The sequence below is a fragment of the Medicago sativa genome, chromosome 8, assembly GCF_051527215.1.
Source record: "Medicago sativa cultivar Bolivia chromosome 8, Bolivia_mono, whole genome shotgun sequence".
In the NCBI taxonomy this organism is placed as follows: domain Eukaryota; kingdom Viridiplantae; phylum Streptophyta; class Magnoliopsida; order Fabales; family Fabaceae; genus Medicago; species Medicago sativa.
The window spans coordinates 16956590-16977835 of record NC_140756.1 but is presented as its reverse complement, the minus strand read 5'-3'; the positions used below and the strand labels follow the sequence as shown (position 1 = coordinate 16977835).

At 31.2% G+C, this 21246-nt stretch overlaps 1 protein-coding gene and 1 pseudogene across 1 annotated transcript; one reads left to right on the top strand and one right to left on the bottom strand.

Moving 5' to 3' along the window:
- Positions 1–4616: 4616 nt before the first annotated feature.
- LOC146897411 (protein CURVATURE THYLAKOID 1B, chloroplastic-like) lies at positions 4617–7121 on the top strand. The gene is made up of 6 exons (XM_085731229.1): positions 4617–4868; positions 5108–5211; positions 5315–5401; positions 5504–5566; positions 6712–6749; positions 6868–7121. The coding sequence occupies exons 1-6, from the start codon at positions 4703–4705 to the stop codon at positions 6920–6922; spliced, it is 513 nt and encodes a 170-aa protein (XP_085587355.1). The 5' UTR covers positions 4617–4702; the 3' UTR covers positions 6923–7121.
- Positions 7122–7308: 187 nt separating this feature from the next.
- On the bottom strand, positions 7309–9873 carry LOC146897410 (uncharacterized; annotated as a pseudogene).
- Between the last annotated feature and the right edge of the window lie 11373 nt (positions 9874–21246).

Below are 21246 nucleotides of genomic sequence, written 5' to 3'. Positions count from 1 at the left end.
TAAAACCAAACAAATACTTTAATAAGTTATACCGATTTCACTATAAATTCTTGTTGAGATATCCAACTCTCTATGACCTTGTATGAGTTTACTAATACTGAAAAAGTAAAATACTGGTCCAAATGTATATTAAGTGCTGTCCATGCTAGCTAAAAATATTGAACTTGAATGATGAAGAAACCTATCCTAATGGGTGTAGGGCCTGTATTAACATGTCTTTTGCTTTTATATTTTGTCTCTGTGTGTGATGTGTTTTTAACAATATATTTGGTGGGTTAGGAAGTGTCTGTGAAAATATAGGTGAATGTGGGGGAAGGAAAGAGTGGGAAGGTTGGTCAGAGATGCGAATCGTGAGGTATGCAGATCATTGACAGAGATAGTCCCTTAGACTATACTACTCATCAGATTTTACATATGGTTTTTACAAACCTATGGTCGCAACTTTGTGTTCTATTCCTAGCTTAGAAATATCATCAAACCTCACACATATGTAGTACACTTTCTCTATCAAATTTTGATTTTCATTATACCCATTCTTCCCTCTCCTAAGTCAAGTAAAAACTAGCCCTAACTTTCTGCCCTAATCTTGCATTTTCCTTCGTTATGTATTCTTGTGCATGGATAATATATAATGTGGAATTAATGTATTTGGTTTTTAATGCGGATAAGTTAAATATGAAATGACAAAAATAATATGTTGTTAGATTAGTATTTAGGTTTCTCAGTTAAAATAACAAGTGTAAGATTGAGAGGAAAAAAATTATAGGCTATACGCGACTCAAACTAACTTATCAAAAAATGTTATAAATTAGTAAAAATATGATATGAGTGTGTGAGAAAATGAATGTCACCAAACGAGTTTTTTTAATGATATGAGTTTATAAGCTATAAACTATTAAGTATAAATTAGCTTATGGTGCTTGCCAAACAAACCATTAATTTGTTGGGTAAAATCAATAGTATATCTAGAAAGTGGTTGCTATAAATTAAAGTTAACAGTTGTGTTAAGAATCCCATATTAGATGTGATAAGATCTGAAGGTAAGTTTATTTAAGTGGGGCTATGCCTATCTAATTTGAATTTAGGGTTAATTAAGTTTTTAGTCCCTATAAAATATTCACAGTTTTGTTTTTAATCCCTACAAAATAAAATCACACTTTTTAGTCCCTATAAAATTTTCCATCAACATTTTTAGTCCCTATAAAATATTTCCATCAGCATTTTAGTCCCTGTCAAAATTTTCCATCAACATTTTTGGTCCCTAAAATGCTTAAGGAAAATGTCACAGGGACTAAAAAGTGTGATTTTATTTTGTATGGACTAAAAACAAAACTGTGAATATTTATAGGGACTAAAAACTTAATTAACCCTTGAATTTATAAGGATTGAGTAAGACCTTCTATTCTAAATTCTAAGGTATTATGGTCTATTTAAGATTCATAAGTATATAAATGACGTAGTCTTCATCTTAAAAATTGGTTCTGTAAAGGTTAGAGTTTAGTTCAACTTAATTAGTAGTATAATAATATGGGAGAATTGATCAAAATAATAATAATAATATGAGAGATTGTATTGTTAGAACAGATAAATGAGTTAAAGTATTCGTTATATTTTTTTACTTAATTGAATTTTCTTATAAAGAAAAATAAAAGTGAAACTAAATTCGTTACAAAATAAACAAATAAAGAAAAGGATAACACGTGCCCTTAAAACAATTACTTATGCCCTTAGAGCATATAAATATCGTATTCTTTTGCTTAATTGAATTTTCTTATAAAGAAAAACAGCTTAATTGAATTTTCTTATAAAGAAAAACAAAAATACAAAATAAGCAAATCAAATTAAACAAATACTTTTACGGATCTTGTTGTGCACTCTCAACTCCAAAAATATATAATTTTTTTTTTTTTTTTTACAAAAACGATATAATTATTTCAACTCTTGTTTTTATTTTTTATTTTTAAAGGAACTCTTGTTTAATTAGGTAAGCAAAAAAGAAAATAACACAAATACAGTCGGTTCTAGTAAAGAATAGGTCATATAGCTTAGAATAATGTGTGTACATATATATAGACATATACATATATATGCATATGCATATATGTATATTTCTCTTAGGATCACATCATTAACATATTTTTTTTTTCTTATACTCTCTATTCCTTTAAGGTGTAGATCAATAGATATTAAGTGTTCAAGAAATATTTTCTTAATATATATGTAGGATGGTGGTGTACAAGGACCACTAGCTAAATATTGTAAACCTGAGACCGATGGCGATGAGCTCATCTAAAGTTTGTGGAGGGTTGTAATGATTTTTCTTTTTTGCATGTAAGAATGTGTGTCTGTTTTGTACATGATCAAGATCATGAAGAGATTCGCTGCATATGAAGATGGGTTCAATTGAGATAAACACAGAGAAGATAAAAACATATTTGTACAATGGGACTCATGAAAGCTTAGTAGGGATATGGCCAAAAAATAGTAGGGAGAAGTGGGGGGTGTGGGTTGGGGGGGTCCTCTATAAGTGTTTATATAACATACCCAAAATGACAATATGGTTCTCCCATCAAAACGTTTTAATTATTGCCCAATCATAAATATATACCAATCATTAATTATTTCCAGCTTACTCAAACAGAGTTACCAATTCCACAACATGGTAAAGTTGTGAGATCAAAACTGCAGTAAAGGTTAAAACATTTTTTTGGCTTTGTTTAGCCTTTTATAAGATGCAACAAATGTTAGCATTTTGTATTAGTTTTTATCACATGTTGTCATATGGTGTTTTTCAGTTGGTTTTTATGTGTTTTACTTTAGCTTTTCGTTTTTGAGAGAGCTGAAGCTGAAAAAGACAAAAAACAAGAAGACCAGAAAAACTAAAACCGGGCCACGATTTTGACCTGATTTTGAGGAAATTTTGATCTTTTTAATTTGACAAAAATCAGGGCACGATTTTGACTTTACAAAAACTAATTCAATAAAAGTCAGGTGTGTTTTTCAGCAAGGGTTCGAAATTTTAGAGGAAAAAAAGGCACATTTGAAGCTGGAGATCTGAAGAATAAATGAGAGACCATCAAAACTCATAGCCATGAGTAACTAAATCCATTAAGATTAGGTCATAGATGATTATGTTCTAGCTTGTTGACTATGTAATCTGTAACGTTATGATTGCTATTCTAGTTTATTCAGTATAAATTGTGCATAATGCTTTTATGATTCTGACCCAATATAATTGAACTTAGAGAATATATGACCGCTGACACCAGCTTATAACTTTGATCTATTTATGCTGTTCCAATTAACAGACAATCTAGTGATATAATTTTTTATTTATTTTTTGGACAAAATCTAGGGATAGAAAGTTGTTAGGTTGTGACTCTTAAATTAATGGATTGTAAAACCTTTGATGATTATAGATTTGCCTAAGGGATTATGGAATTATGATTAGAAAAGAGGGCTCTAAGTCAAGTGATTGACCTAAGTTATTTTGTTAATTGCCGTAAACTAAGTAGCAATTATATAATTTAGGTGCATATTACTAATGAGTGATGAACAAATGATTCGAAGACCTATAATCCTTTCTCTAAATATATTTCAAAACCAATTTTATTCTTTAGTCATTTATTTATTATTGCAAGAAAACCATTTTTCCTATGGCAACCAGGGCCGTCCCTTGGGAATCCAAACAGCTCTATAGAGCTGATCCTCCAAAATTTTGGAACCCAATTTTTTTTTAAATTTTTTTAAATATATAATGCTAGTAAAAAAGGAATATATACATATAACGTGGGAACTAAAAAATATTTTGTAGGCGCTGCCCAACGGGTGTGTTTTGTGTTGGAGCTCCTTTGGTCATAAGTTCAACTTCCAAGAAATCCAATTTTTTTTTCCTTAGAGAGTTGTTTTTGTAATTTCCTGTCCATACAATAACAAAGCTCCAACAACAAACATTATAATTTTTTTTCTTAAAAAAAATCAAACATTTTAATTGTTATAAAAAAAACATCATAAACTTTTTTTTTGCCTATGTACTAACTAAGGAAAATAACAATGTAAGATATTGATAAAGATGTTCGTTTAAAGTTGTATTTTTATATTATTCATTAGAATATGGATTTTTTTGTGAGTTACATGACTATATTTTATGTTTATGGATGTTATTTTTGATTAAACAAAAGATTATTCTTTGAAAAAAAATTTATTTTATCGGGAGCCTATTTTACTATATGAACCAGGTCTCCAATTTCATAGGAATGACTGGCAAACCCCCCATTTACAAACAACCTGAATATTAATGAAATTACAAGTAGAGATTATAACAATTTCCGTAGATACGATTCGATATAAATTAATACACTTGTTAAAATTGTATCAGTTTTGATTTCAAAAATCCTAACAGGATCCTCATATCTGATGAAATACCATAAAATCCCTATCCTTTATCCATATCATCCCATTATCAATTTATCAAAAAAATAATAATATCATAACATTATCCAGATGCAAAAGAAATAAAAAAAGAGTGGTTCTGCTTCACTTCAATTTGTAGGAGCAGGATTTCCACATTCATTTGTAAATTATCAAAGCACAATTGAGACTAATACATTAGAAACAAAAGAAACATATTAATAACTTAAGCTATATTTTAACTGCGAAAAAAATATATTTTAGTTTGAAAAGTGTTCATTAATTAATAACAATGGCCTTAATCTCCTCTTCTTCTCTGGCTATATCCTCTTCATCCAACTTCTTTGATTGCAAGGCTTCTTTTCAATCATTACCTTCTTCTCCACAATGTGTGAGCCTTTCCACACTTCCATCACTCCCTTTGTTGTCTCAGAATCATGCACTGAAGACCACTCATTGTAAGTGTAGTCGAAATATCAAGCATTCACACGATCAGTCAATCATAACTATTGATGAAGATTAGACGGTTCATATTTCAAGTAGTTTTTAAATTTTAAATTCAACTTACCGAGCTTAAAATATGAACCGTCTAATCTTCATCCGACGATTCCAAATTACATCCATCTATATTGCTTACTTCTTCTAGGGCTTGATATTACCTAGGAAGAAAGTTAATATTATGTTTTATGTTTTTCAGATCGAAAGATTGCTCGTGATGTTATGGTAATGGCAACAGGAGATGCACCAACAGAAGTTGACTCAACTGAGTTACCTGAGTTTGTTAAGAATCTTCAAGAAGCTGTATGATACATAGGTTGTTAGAAATTGTAATGGAGTTTCTTTTTCCCTTCTTAATGTTTATTATTGACCTAGAATTATGTTATTTATTTTGTTGGCATCATAGTGGGACAAATTTGATGATAAATATGCAGTGGGTTCATTGGTTGTAGCTAGTGTATTTGCACTATGGAGCTCAGCTGGCTTTATCTCGGTATTAAGTTATTTAAATGCTAATTTTATTTGCATTATTTGATTATCAATTTATTAGATACAGATGATAAATGTCATAAGCAATTACTTTCACTTGTAACAGGCAATTGATAGACTTCCTTTGATTCCTGGAGTTCTTGAGTTAATAGGAATTGGTTACACTGGGGTAAGTCAAATAAATACACTTAGATTTAAATATATGACTGGTCCCTGCAAATATCGCGTATTTGGTTTTTGGTCCTTGTATTTTTTTTTTTGAAATACATCTTTGCAAGAAAAATTGTTTTTTAAAATGATCCCCGGTTCATTTAAGCTGATAGGTGGCAGTCTGATGCTTACGTTACACATGGTAAAAAAAAGTAAAAAAAATAAAATCTGAAACTTAGTTTAAAAAAAAAATATAAATAGATTTTTTTCATATGCCCAACATTATTTCACTTGATGCATTGATATACATGGTTGATGGTCAGGCCTTATACACTATTCAATGCGGGACTTGGATTTTTTTTTATACACCCCCCTCCCCTCATGTCAAATACTATTGTTCACTATTCAATGCAGGCCTTATAAATAGATTTTTTTCATATGCCCAACATTATTTCACTTGATGCATTGATATACATGGTTGATGGTCAGGCCTTATACACTATTCAATGCGGGACTTGGATTTTTTTTATACACCCCCCCTCCCCCCCCTTCATGTCAAATACTATTGTGCACTATTCAATGCAGGCCTTATAAATAGATTTTTTTCATATGCCCAGCATTATTTCACTTGATGCATTGATATACATGGTTGATGGTCAGGCCTTATACACTATTCAATGCGGGACTTGGATTTTTTTTACACACCCCCCCCCCCCCCCCCCCCCCCCCCCCCCCCCCCCCCTTCATGTCAAATACTATTGTGCTTGGTGCATTGACATATAGATAGGGGATGACCTTATAGAAGATATGGGATGACCTTATAGATAGAGTCCGATATTGTAATACATTTTTATATTTAGACATAACTCATCCTTACAAATTGATAAGATTAGAGGTGTCACTCTTTATAAACTCATCTCAAGCATTATATTTATTCAATGTGGCACTTAGTTTTTTTCCAGTAATTTCTAGGGTTTTCTTTTAATCCTAAATACCATCTTAAGAAAGGCATTTGATTTCATGACAAATTACATATATACTAGCAAAAACAATATATATATATATATATATATATATATATATATATATATATATATATATTATTCATCTTTGGATTCATCTATAAGAAAACCTAGTATTCATCCTCTATATTTCACCTTGCAGTGGTTTGCATACAAGAACGTAGTTTTCAAGCCAGAAAGGTATGCATAATTTGTTATGAATATCTTCACTATAATTTATCACAATGGATCATTTGTTTTTCAACAAGTTTCCCCTGAATAGTACTTGTGTCTCTAAACATGCTCAATGGAATAACAGGGAAGAACTTATACAAAAACTAAAGGAAACAATTACTGAAATAATTGGGAGTTAAAGGAATTGGACATTCTAAGATGGTGTTGACATGATAGAGTTCTATCTAGCAGCATTCTATTGAAGATTTCATCAGGATTCATTTTGTGGCCATAAGCTTTTTGACCAAACCTTATCCCATGTAATTTATTATTTTCTTGCAAAAAAATTGTATCTTCTTATAAATATTAATCCACTTTAAAACAATCTTATTTTCTCAATCATCTTTAGTGCATAAGGACATTTTGGTGCAATAAAACCTATCATGGCATGGTCCAAGCAAAAGTAGGCTCTTAGCCTTAGGCTGGCTCAAGAGCCAGACGACTAAAGTCCGATCGAATAAATTATCTCGTACTCCTCAAATTATACCTACATAATTTTTGTTGTTATGAATCTTGTATAGAGAGACTAATCTTTCGAATTAGGTAGACCATAATAAATGATAAATATATCGCTTAAGAGATTTAACATTACTGCACACTTAAGATAATCCCTCACCATCTCATCAAAGTGCTTAAAATACATCATAAGAAACTTAAAAGTAGAAATTCTGTATTAAAAAGAGTGACATTTATATATTTAAAATTTGGGTCCCTATAAATATACCAATTTTTCGTTTTAGTCGCTCAAAAATTTTCCTTCAACTTTTAGTCCCCTAAAATTTTTTCATCTTCACTTTTGGTCTCTCCTTTAAGTAAACTCATATGTAGATTTCATATTTTTGAATAAAAATTTGCAGAAAAATTCGTAATATTATAAGAATCACCCCCAAAAAAATTAGAATTTTTCAACAAAATATGAATTTTTATATTTTTTACGGTTAAAAATTCATATTTAATTTATGTTTTGTTAAAAAATTCGAATTTTTTTGGGAAATATTTTTACAATATTTTACACATATCTGCATAAGTTCATTAAAAAAAAAAATACTAAAATTAACTTAAAAATAGGGATCAAAAGTAGTGATTGAAAATTTTATAGGGACTAAAAGTTGAAAGAAATTTTTAGAGGGACTAAAACGAAAAGTTGGTATATTTATAGGGACTAAAAACATATTTAACCCTTAAAATTTTTATTACACGGCTTTTGAAACAAAATTACAATATGTAGTTTTAACATGTGACCTTAAGACACATATTGCCATTTTCCAATAATAAAAATTAGTGAAGGTTCTTTATTTTCTACTAGCGGAAAGACGGGCACTATCGCGCCCGTCTGTCCGCTCTTTCTACTGCGCTAACTCATGTGATTATTTTATTATGTTTGTTTGTATAATTTTGAATAAATTTTTTAAATTTTAAAATATTATTGGAAATTAATGATATATTAATTTATAAACAAAATATTGTAAAAGAATATAACAAAATTATTTTTGAACTCAACATATTTTAGTTTGCCTGCATATAAAATTAAGATAAAATAATGATCTTTTATTGTTTATTCTAATAGTAATTAGTAACATCATAACATAAATGTATAAATGACATGTTATGTAAAAGAAACATTGTAATGATTGCGATAAAAGAATATCCTACATTTTTCGTAAAGTCTCCTTCTTCTCCTTCTATTTTCCCTTCTTTAATGAGAACTTTTGTTGAATTTTGAGAAACTCCTCTTGATAAAGCTACATATAATTGACCATGGCTGAAAACGTGTCGTGGAAGATAAATTCCGACATTGGGAATGGTGTGCCCTTGTGACTTATTTATGGTAATAGCAAAACATAGTATAACGGGAAACTGTTTTCTACTAAGCACAAAGGGAAGTCTTGAACTCGCATTTGTTTTTAATTTTATTATGGGCAAGAATGCTCTTTTTCCACCATTGCTTCCGGTTAGGATTTCCACATCCAACATATTCTTAAATAAACCACAACATAACAATCGTGTCCCATTACACAGGTCATATCCAGGGTCTATGTTTCCCAACAACAACAACAGTGCACCTTTTTTTACCTTTAAAATATATGGTGGGATACTTCCATGAGCAGTTTAGGAATTCATGTTGATATAAGTTATGAGTATCCCCTTCAACCTTGTCAAATGACAACAAATTATGTTCTTCTCCTGGAAACTGATTGATAATTATGTCATTCAATTTTTGAACATCATCATTTGTAGGTGTAATTATGGCTCTTTCGACCATATACGATGCATCCATCCATGCAAATCTAATTGTTGAAAAATATGATCAATAAGAGTTTGTATTGACAGTTCTCCTTCCCATGGTAATGCAATTTGAGGAGATATCCTCACCATATCATTGGGTTTGATAGGTTCAACATTGTCACCAATTCACATAAGAAATCGTGCAAATTCAGGATCATTCATTGATCACATATTTTGTACTAAATGTAGGACCTTGGTATTAGCACATAAATAACACCTAATAATACATGCAGATATCATTTGTGCCTTACTACCTTTTTGAATAACTGGAAGTATTTAACGAAAATCTCCACCCATGATCATAACTTTTCCACCAAATGGAGCATCACAGTCTAAAATATATTTTAATGTTCGATCTAATGCTTCTAAATAGTATTTGTTTGTCATTGGGGCTTCATCCCAAATTATGGCAGCTGCTACTCTAATAAGTTTTGCAAGATCTTTTTGCTTTTTAATATTGTAGATGGAATTTGGTTGGAGATCAAAAGGTAAATTAAATAGGAAGTGTGCAGTTCTACCACCTGGTAATAATGTTGCAGCTATACCAGATGATGCGGTTGCTAAGACAATTTTTCCTCTATTTCTCAGAGTTGCCATTAATGCTCGATAAAGGAATGTTTTACCTGTTCCGCCTTGACCATCAACGAAAAATACTTGACTCTTTTTATGATCAAAGGCATTCATAATGTTATTGAAAGCAACCATTTGGTCATGATTTAACTTCTCAATAGATTCGATGTCTTCGTTGGGAATTTGGATTGATAGCTCCTCTTGAATAATCCTTGGAAATGGATTATCTTCATTTATTTCTGCTGGTAATTCTGGAAGATCATATAATGTGATATCTTTACCATGTTGCTTCAAGAGCTCATTTAAATTCCTCAATAACATATTAATCAAGCTTGGTCCCACGATATTGTTTATTGTTTGATAATCTTCTATCATATGAGTGTAAAATTCATCATAAAGAATCTGACATCAGTTGGTTCACCAAAAACTAATATAATCACAAACAACCTCCTTAACACGTTTGGCATTTTGAGACTTGATGCATCAATCAAGCATTGACGAATGCTATTTTTTTTGCTCACGTTTGTTACTAATCTTTTTTTAGAGAATTAAAAGTCTAATCTTTAACATTATTTTTTGCTCACGTTTTTTTACTAATATTTTTTTAGAGGATTTAAAGTCCAATCTTTAACAATATTTTTTGTTCACGTTTGTTACTGATCTTTTTTTTAAGGATTTAAAGTCCAATCTTTACCATTATTTTTTGTTCACGTTTGTTACAATTGATCAAAGGCTAAGGAAGAGTAACTTATATTAATAAAGTAATAAAATAATATGGAAATACTATTTTTTCTGGGGAAGAGATATGAAAATACTTGACAATCTTTGTCGGTTGTATTGAGGGGAACAACACAGATGTACAACATAAAATCGGCTGATAAAAAAGTAACATGAGTTTTTGTTTTGTGCTAGTTTTTTGTGAGTTTGATATGTGGTTAACGGAGGTAAAAAGGGTTAACGGGGAAGATTAGTGACATGGATTAGTAATCCACGTGTTATTTTATAATTGGCTAACAGGAAGAACAATTCATAAGGAATTGTGTGTGAGTTTTCTCCTTAAATTAAATTTATTCTTATCTATTTGTTACATGTGTTATTTGTATTTAAAATAAAATTAAAATTAAAAATTAAGGGTATTTTTGAAAAGAAAAGTTTTTATTACACAACTTTTGAAACAAAATTACAATATGTAGTTTTAACAATGTGTGTTGAAAGGAGTAGTTTTCTTTATATATAGTATATATATTTTAAATTTTTATTACACGACTTTTGAAACAAAATTACAATATGTAGTTTTAACACGTGACCTTAAGACACATGTTAACATTTTCCAATAAAACATATGAATAAAAAATTAGTGAAGGTTCTTTGTTTTCTAAACTGATCTTGTAAAATCTTAAAACTTAAATGACAATGTAGAGTCCAATAAAAAGAGTCAAATCCAAATCAAATTCTACCACATAATCTTAGTTGTGTTATCTTACCACCTACGTTTCCTTCCTTGTTTGGTCCATTCCACCTCAATTCCCAACTGTAGGGTGCAGCCAGCGATGTAAGTTTGGTAACCTATAAAAAAGTTTTCAAGCACCTATAAAAAAGTTTTTCTCTTTTCAAACGGAAAAAGAAAAAAAAAATCTTGTTAACCAGCACTAGTTATGCAATCTTTAAATAGAAATTTTGTTTTGAAAATGTAACTTTTTACTTTTAATGAAGTAATAAATACACTACCTTTTTATAAAAGCTTACCAATTTTGGCTGCTTAACCAATGCCCCGGAAGCACGTTAACATTCTCAAAAAAAAAAAAAAAAGGATTAATACGATTATACGTAACAAAAGATATGTCTAAAGCTAATTAGCAAGCACACATGATAAATTAGGGTAGTTGTATCTAAAATCACCAATCTCACCAAACTTCAAGCTTTCAACTTGCCAAAAATATATGCAGGTGTTGACCTTCTTGAAAGGTTTGGGACAAAACCACGATCCAATCTTGATTAAAGAGTTTTTAATCAGGCAAATCAAGTTATCAAATTTATGCAACACATTAAGGGGATCACACGAACTAATTAAAATTATGCAAGGAGTCTGAATAGCAAGCAATCCACCAAAAATTAGTTAACCAACATAAACTCAAACCTTTCAAATAATAATTGCGACGATAACATCATTTTGATCAAACGTCTGAATTCCTAACTATTTTTTCCCTCTATTTTTCACCACAATTAAATGTGTAGGCACGATAGGAAAATTAGAGTATGTCCGTCCTGATCAATAACGAGGACCAAACTAGGATATGGTGCAAAAGCCCTCAACATATTGGGACCAACCTGAGGGGCACACTTCTTTAATGTTTCTTTAATTAATAAAAATGAAAAGTGCCTTTAATCGACTTTCTAACTATTAAGTGATTTCTAACTGTTATTAAGTGGTCATAACGACATTTAATTTAATTTAAAAACATAAAGAAAATTAATGCCAACTAAAACTTGTTGGTGTTGGGTTTATCTAACATGTGCAATATTGAATATGTTAAAGCAACTAAAATTAACAAGTTTTTAATGAAAAACAACAATTGTTTATTAAAAAGTTATATATTGAATACAAAATGTACAAGTTTAAATATAAAGTTACTATTTTAAACTTCTTAACATGTGCAAATTTGCACATGATAGAAAAACTCTATGGATGCTCTTGAAGAAACGTGTCTATTGAATGGCAAGCCAGTTGATACTCCTATGGATCTAAATGTCATATTTCTACCTAATCAGGGGGAGCCTCTATCAAATTCAGAAAGATATAGGAGATTAGTTGAAAAATTGAATTATCTCATAGGCATTCGTCCAGACAATTCCTTTGCAGTTAGTGTGGTAAGCCAATTCTTAAATTCTCCTTGGCAAGAACACATGAATGCTTTAATTCAGATTCTTAAATACATAAAAGGTGCTCCAAGAAAAGGCCTCATTTACGAGGATAAAGGACATACTATGATAGTTGGTTACTCGGATGTTGACTGAGCAGGTCCACCCATTGATAGGCGATCCACTTCTAGGTATCGTGTAATTGTTGGAGGAAACCTGATACTCTGGAAGAGTAAGAAACAAAATGTAGTTGCAAGATCAAGCGTAGATGCAGGATATAGGGCCATGACACTAGTAACATGTGAGCTTATTTGGTTGAAGCAGTTACTCAAGGAACTTCAATTCAAAGAAGCACGGCCAATGGTGCTTATATGTGATAATCAAGTCGCGCTGTATATAACCTCAAATCCAGTCTTCCGTACGAGGACCAAACATATTGAAATAGACTGACATTTTTTCAGACATTTTTTCAAAGAGAATATTTAATTAGGGGACATCGTCACATGCTTTGTCATTCAATAACTAATGTATTTGTCCTATAATATAGGTCACATACATCGGTTATTGAATTGGATCTTAAAAATATTAAAAATCATTTTTAAAGTTCATTCAATAACTAATGTATTTGCCATATAATATAGGTCACATATATCAGTTATTGAATGGATCTTAAAAATATTTTTTTTTGTTAATAATAATGACTGGATGAAGTATTCTTTATAAGTATACATAAATTGTCGAAAGCAAAAGTTGTTGGAAACCATGCATTAAAAATGAAAATAAACATAACAATAATTAAAAAAATAATTGAATGTTTAAGTTACAGGAATATTTATACCCTTAACCATTTTTGTTTATTAAATTTTCATAATTAGAGGAATCGTTGAATTAAGGGACCTTATGTCTTCTGATTTTCGGAACCTGGCCTTGATCAAAATGATTTAAAACTATTATATAATCAGTATATTTTTTTTTAGAATAACTAGGAATAGACCCGTGCTTCGCATAACCTTGCGGTAATCATATAAAAAATATGTTAATATTGTCAAATATTTAAAGATATTAAATAAAAATTATCAACATTAATATAATATTTCTATTGAATATTTTTTTCCTTATATATAGAAAAATATGTTAAATATTTTAATCTCGTATGTTGTGGATTTCATTTTGTTATGTACGCGAAAACAAATTTTTATATACATATACGAGAAAGTCAATAAAATAAATTTTTTAAAACTCATGATTATTTTTAAAATATCAAAATTAATGTAATGTTTTTATTAAATAAATTTTTATTTTATATGCAAAACGTCGTTCAATGTTTGCATCGCACCCGCTGCAGATTTTATGCTTTTTATCTGTAGAAACAAATTTTTATGTAAATGTATGAGAAAGTTGATATGATAACATTGTGGAAACTCATTAATATTGTCAAAATGTAAACATTCATATTCTAATGAATATTTTTATTTTATTTTATATGCAAAACATCGTTCAATGGTTACACCGCACCCGTTTTATGTGCTTATATATGCATAAATAATTTTTTATGTATATATATATATATATATATATATATATATATGAATAATATAATCAATATATTATAAAGTCATGCTAACCAATGCTCCAATGCTCCAATGACATTAATTGAGAAAACTAAAAGGATTTTTCTATTATACACGTGCAAATTTGCATATTAAATTACTACTGTTAGTTGCTTTAACATGTGCAATATTTTGCTTAAAAAAAAACATGTGCAATATTGCATATGTTAGACAAACCCATATAAAACACTAAAGAAAAAACAAAAAACTTGCAGTTAAATTAATATATTTTTTTATGCAAAGGAAAATATATAAATAAAGAGAAAATACAAAAAGTTGTGGAAGATAAACTTGACCCAGTAAACCACCACCAAATCAACCCTAACGTTTTTGCCATAAAATGACATGAAAGTAAAAATTACAAGGAAAATTCTTTGAAACCTTAGAGTTTTGGGTATCAATAACATGCAGATCAAATAATTGATTTAAAATTTTGATTCGCTTTAAATAATTAAATATAAAATATGATATGATACTCAATTCAGAATGAAACATAAGCAAAAGTGGTAGTTGAAAAGTTAATGTATATGGTTACAAACTTAATACACATACATCAACTTCTTACCTATTTTGTTTTTGCTTATATTTAATTTTGAAGGGAGTATTGCATAGCCATATATTGTATATATACCAAACAAAATTCTAAGGTAGCGATTTTGTTAGACCAACAAATCTGTATCAGGTTGTGCGTAAGCGTATTCGTGATTATCACCTTGCCATGCAGGCTAATAAGGTGATCTTGGTGATGCCTCAGAGTGTGGTGCTAGTTGGTTGGAAGCCTCCGGCGGAGGGGTGGGTTAAATTGAATACCGATAGGGCTTGTAGCAGCAATGGTGTAGCTGGTTGTGGCGGTATTATTAGAGGTTGTGATGGTGAATGACTAGGGGGATTTGCTAAAAGTATTGGGATGTGTTGCACTTATATAGCGGAATTATGGGGAGTTCTCGAAGGCTTGAATTACGCTAGAAATTTGGGTTTTCGAGCCGTTGAAATGAATGTGGATTCTTTAGTAGTTGCTAATTGTATTAATGGAAATGGGCATGGTAGCCCGAGCGGGAGGTCGTTGGTTTTTGAGATTCAGAGGTTAATTAATCTAGATTGGGAGATTGTGGTGAAGCATTCTTATAGGGAAGCTAACTAAGGTGCAGATGCTTTAGCAAATTTTGGATGCTCTCTAACGGGTGAAATTACCTTTTTTGAGTCTTGTCCGGCTCAATTTAGTCATGCGCTCGCAGTTGATGTTATAGGGATTTCTATCCCACGTTTGATTCCTATTTAGTTCTCATTTCCTTTCGGGCTTCGGCTTTGTAATAAAAAAAAATCTAAGGTAGCGGCATGGGCACCAAATTACAACAATGAGCATTACAAAAGTTATTCAAAAACTAAATATTTATTTTTTTGTCCAAACAAAAAACACGTACACATCTTCCAAGTTTTATGTGGAAGTAATTTATGTATACACACACCCCCTATGATCTTACACTAATACCCAAAATGTCTAAACCCCATCTACAAAGCTCCTTAATTATCCCATAAAAAAACCCTTTTATTTTGGCCCTTTGTTCCAACCCATTTTTATTGTTTTTGAATAACAAAATAAATATATTATATAAGAAAAAGAAAACAAAAAAAAGTTCTTTTTTTGTTGGTGGCCGGGGTTCGAACCCCAGACCTTGCATATTTTATGCATTGTCCATACCAACTGAGCTAAGCTCACGAGGACAAAAAAAAAAGATGGATAGGTGTCCAAGGAACCCACCAAAAGGAAAAAAAAAAAAAAAACCCACACACCCCCAAAACAACACACCCACAAACCACCACAACAAGAAACAAAAACCACCAACTAAAAGGACACATAAAATCCCCGGTAGGAAACCGAAGAAACCCCCCTCTCCCACAACAAAGGCCAACCCTAAGTGGAGAAGGACCAAACCAATTACCCTAAGAGAGAGACACATAGGTAAAGTAATGGTTTCCGCCTCAAGGAGGTATTTCACAAGGTACCCATGCACGGAAGAAACAAAGAAGACCCCTTTCTTACCAAACTTCCAAGCCTAGTAGTCCACCCCTACCAATACAAAATACTCCTCCAACACCTCCAGTAACTCAATCACATGCTCACATTCAAAATAAAACAAATCCTCCGCCACCTCAGCTCCCACACCCACCTAGGGACACTACAGAGGAAGATATTTGGGTCGATTTCAGATAAATCCTAGGGAATCTCACTTTAAGGGATGCCTCCCTAACCACATCTTCCTAAAAGGATGTCTGGAGACCATCTCTCGTTATCCACACTGAGAACCAATATCTGGAACCCTCAAGCAGATACACCCCTTTCCACCAAGCAGAAGTGTACCTTAACAACAATAACAACAATCAAGCCTTATCCCACCAAGTGGGGTCGGCTACATGGATCAAATGACGCCATAGTGTTCTATCATATACCAGAGGCGTACCTTAAAATCGTATCAAATCGATGTTGAATTTCTCTATATCGGCACCAAGAAATTTCAACCTTTTGTGGCTTTACTTTAAGGAACTTTTTTGGTATAACGAAGTTTTGTTGGGTACTAAAATTCTGTACAAACAAATTAATTCAAAATTTAGATTTATTTTAAAATGAATAAATATAAAAAAAAATGATAAAGACATTAAACAATTGGATGTTGAATATCATATCAAACAAAAATTTATGAATTATAGTTTTGAACTTAAGAAAACTTAAACATATAGATGATTATCTCTTGCGGAAAATGAAAAGAGAAGATTACATACAAGTATGTAGAAAATTGGTCAAGTTCAAACTTTCAATGCAAATTAGACCACTTTATTAGACCACATACGTAAATTCTATTTTTCTTAAGAGGCTAAAATGAAATATATTACCAAATTAAAATGTTCTACCTAGCATAAGGTGTGCCAAGGAAGAACATAAAAGTCAACCAATATTTACAAAACAGAACCAAAGAAAACATCAAAAGCAAAAAGAAATAACAACTAAACAATCCCCAACATTGCAAGCGGACTAAGCCACCAACCATGATAATTGAAAGGACAATCAACAAATATCGCCTTCAACCACCGATAGGAAAGTAGCTTTATTTTATCCACTACCTGCGTTGTCGAACACTCTTTGCCATTGAAGATCATGTTATTCCTTTCTTTTCATATTTCCCACACAGTAGCAAACCAAATTAAATGCAAAATAGATTGCCGCACCCTAGTGCCGCCACCGCCATAGCTGAACTGAATAAAGTGACCCGCTGCAACATATGGAACGAAATACCAAGCCAACAATAAATATAGTACCAAACAGCCCCAAAAATAGAACAATGTAAAAATAAATGATTGAGGGTTTCCAAAGATCCACATCCACTAGCGCACATGCGAGAACCATTATTTAAAATGCCGCGCCGAAACAAATTATCCTTTGTAGGCAGTCTATTACGAAACAGACGCCAAACAAAAATCACTACTATTATAAATTCTATTATAAATCTCTAACAAATAATTTTCCTCAAAAACAACAAACATACAACGACCGGTGGTTCTCCATGGGGTAACACTTCGATAATGTTACACCAATAACATTTTATCAAATACATAATTTATAAAATTCACAATTGAATTGAATGTTTAAATTGTACATATTATCTCTATATTTTTTTTTATATAAATGTCCTATTATTTGGTATGTCACTGATATATATATATATATATATATATATATATATATATATATATATATATATATATATATATATATATAATGTTGTTAATCTTGACATATATACTCTTTTAATTAAACATGAATTTTCTAAAATATGTATCTAATTTTAAAATAAATGAGACCAATTTATAACAAATCACCCGGTATATAGGTGTGTATGGAATATGTAATAGGAAAAAAAAACAAAAGTAGATAAATATTTTTAATTTCATTGCAATTAGGCAACAAATACATTGATAAGGGCACAATGTTTTTGTTGTAAATTTTGCAGACAATACTTCACAACTGGGATGATGAACATTGTTTGAAGTTGTTGAAGAATTGCTATAAAGCAATTCCAAATGATGGCAAGGTCATTGTTGTGGAGTCAATTCTTCCTATTTTGCATGATAATACAATTACATCCCAACTTAATTCTCAACTTGACCTCATCATGATGACTTTATTCCCTGGAGGAAAAGAAAGAACTCAAAATGAATTTATAGAATTGGCATTAGGGTCTGGATTTAGTGGCATCAACTTCGTCAGTTGTATCTCTGGCAGTTGGGTTATGGAATTTTTCAAGTGGACACATAGCTACCAATTATGACTCATAGTGTTCTTTTATATATCATCTGACCTACCATTATAATTATATATGCTTGATTATATCATTATTATTGTATACATTATATGCATTGGTTATCAATAACATCCACTATAGGGTTGCCTTTGGAATTGAATAACTCCTATTTAAATGATTATTGTCTCTATAGTGAATAATATTAGAGATATTATTTTCAAATTGCAATTGTACTAGACATCTTATAACGATAAGAAAGTCAATTAAAGACACTTGTCTTGAATTAAAGAATTGTTCACCCTTGATTAAGCTTCGTTTCCCTTATAGGCTTCGCAACAACCTATATATGGTTTGGTCCTTATTATTGATTACTGATTAGGATATAATAACACACTCGAACTTCTTCTCTAGACTCTACAGATTCATTGCCGGTGAAACATAAGGGAGTGAATTTTTGCACCTCAATATTAGTCACAATGTAGGCATCTAGAAGACAATGAAGGTTGTTCAGTTGGTAAGAATTTGACTTATAAATTGTGGATTCAAATCTTGTTGTCGATGTGATGATCTTTTTAATGAGTATTTATAAATACCTCTATAAATACTCTTTAAGTCTTGATACATGCTCTAATCCAAAAGAGTTCGAGAAGCACAATTCATCTAAACTTTTTTCACAGAAAAGATTGTATGCATCCAAAAAAATCATTATACTTGTAAGGCCTAAATGTGTATTTTTAAACTATAAATGCAGTCCAGATATACACTTACAAAAAAATATCAGAGATTTTTCAGTAACAAATACAGAATCAACTTCATTACTCGCATCACTTTAAGTATTTAATGATCGACTTTATGTATTATGTAGTTTAAATTTTGAATGATCGATTTTTTGTTTATTACAACTTAAATGTGTTGTATGCAATATGATATATATATATATATATATATATATGTGTGTGTGTGTGTGTGTGTGTGTGTGTGTGTGTGTGTGTGTGTGTGTGTGTGTTAATTTATTTTGATGGCGGTCACCCAAATTTTTTTTGTCTGGTTCCGCCACTGTCACCCACAAAATGAAATATCCATATTAATTGCTTAATGCGTTGATGTTGAACAAGATTACCGAAGAGATACATTGCGCTTACGTTATCACAATAAACTAATGTGGCTTTGAGACACCACAATGTAGTTTCAAAAGAAGATTCCTAAACCAACATGCCTCATATACTACATTATTGTCTCCATGATATTCAACTTCAGCATTGAATCGAGACAATGTAGGTTGTCGTTTGACAAACCAACATATGAAGTTCTCCCCAAGATACAAAATACCTAGACGACGTGGACATTCACCACAGTCAAATGGTAAAAACAAGTCACATATGTTGAAGTACCTCTAGTACTAGAACAAAATAAAAATTGAAGTTTAAACTAATAATAATATTAGTTACCACTTAAGATAGTAAAATGTTAAAAAAAAAAACACATTATAATATAATAAATAAAGTTATTTTTATAAGTATATCTAAATTTTGTTAAAAAAAAAATGAGGGGCCCACCGCCTCTATAGGCCCACATGGTCCCTCTACAACTATGAGAGGGGTGGCACTTCAGTACCATTGAAAAATTAATGGTATGGTGACATTACCAATCAGAGGCTGACACGTGGCACATAGTCATTAAAATAAAACAAAAAACAAAAAGTCATTTTAATTGAAAAAGAACCAAACGTGATATAAGCTTTCCTCCTTCTTTCTCCCTTGCCTCTTCAACCCAAAAGCCACCACCACCACCACCGGTTTTCTTCACCGTCCGCCGCAATAACCTTCAACCACCACCCTCTGCCGTACCTTCGAACATCAATCTGTCACAGGCCGCCGGAGATTCATATCCCTCCTTGTCAATCTCATATTCACATCCCACAGATTTTATCCATCAATAATATCATTTTTTTTCAATTTATTTTTTGTTTAGTATTCTGCTTTCTCATGGTTTCTTTAGAACAATAAAATCAATTTTGGTTGAATTAATGAGAAGGTATACTTGTGATGATACTGATATAATAATGAAAGTTGCATACTAAGCTACATACGATTTTGAAAGAAAAGAGGAGGTAATGAAAGTTGCTTGAAAACCATAGATCATAATAATTGGCCAGTGAGGATTCAAATAATTAAAATGAGAAACACATTCATTCTGTGGCTGGTTAGGAGGTGCAGCTGTTGTCATGACAGTTTGGCTGCCCTTGCTGTGTTTAGCTCGGCTGCTGTCATGAGAGCACATGTTTTGTTGGCCGAAGGTGCTGGTTTTGGGGCTAATGTTCACTAATTTCTGCCTTATTGAAAAATATGAACAAGATGGTCAATTTAATTTCAAGCTTTAGATCACTAAGTATTGATATGCTGTTTAAGTATTGATATGCTGTTTAGTGTTTACTTCAATGCTTCTGTACACTCAAAAGAGACAAATATCTTCAATTTTGCAAGCCATATCAGTTTTATATGGAATAGATTCTCACTTAAAATGGCTTTTGGATTGAAGAGGCAAGGGAGAAAGAAGGAGGAAAGCTGATATCGTGTTTGGTTCTTTTTCAATTAAAATGACTTTTTGTTTTTTGTATTATTTTAATGACTATGTGCCACGTGTCAGCCTCTGATTGGTAATGTCACCATACCATTAATTTTTCAATGGTACTGAAGTGCCACCCCTATGAGAGAGGATGCATTTTATTTGGTTAACATGCATTTTGATCTATTTAGAAATCACGTAATCATGAGTGTTATGATCATCAATAGCAAATCACTGTGAGCCAACGTCTTGAGACCTTTAAATTTCTCTCATGCATCT

Excerpts from the sequence above, each read along its gene's own strand:
- LOC146897411 (XM_085731229.1), top strand. The coding sequence starts at position 4,703 with ATGGCCTTAATCTCCTCTTCTTCTCTGGCTATATCCTCTTCATCCAAC. Across the intron at positions 4,869-5,107 it reads TGCACTGAAGACCACTCATT|ATCGAAAGATTGCTCGTGAT; the intron begins GTAAGTGTAGTC and ends TATGTTTTTCAG. Across the intron at positions 5,567-6,711 it reads TAGGAATTGGTTACACTGGG|TGGTTTGCATACAAGAACGT; the intron begins GTAAGTCAAATA and ends TTCACCTTGCAG.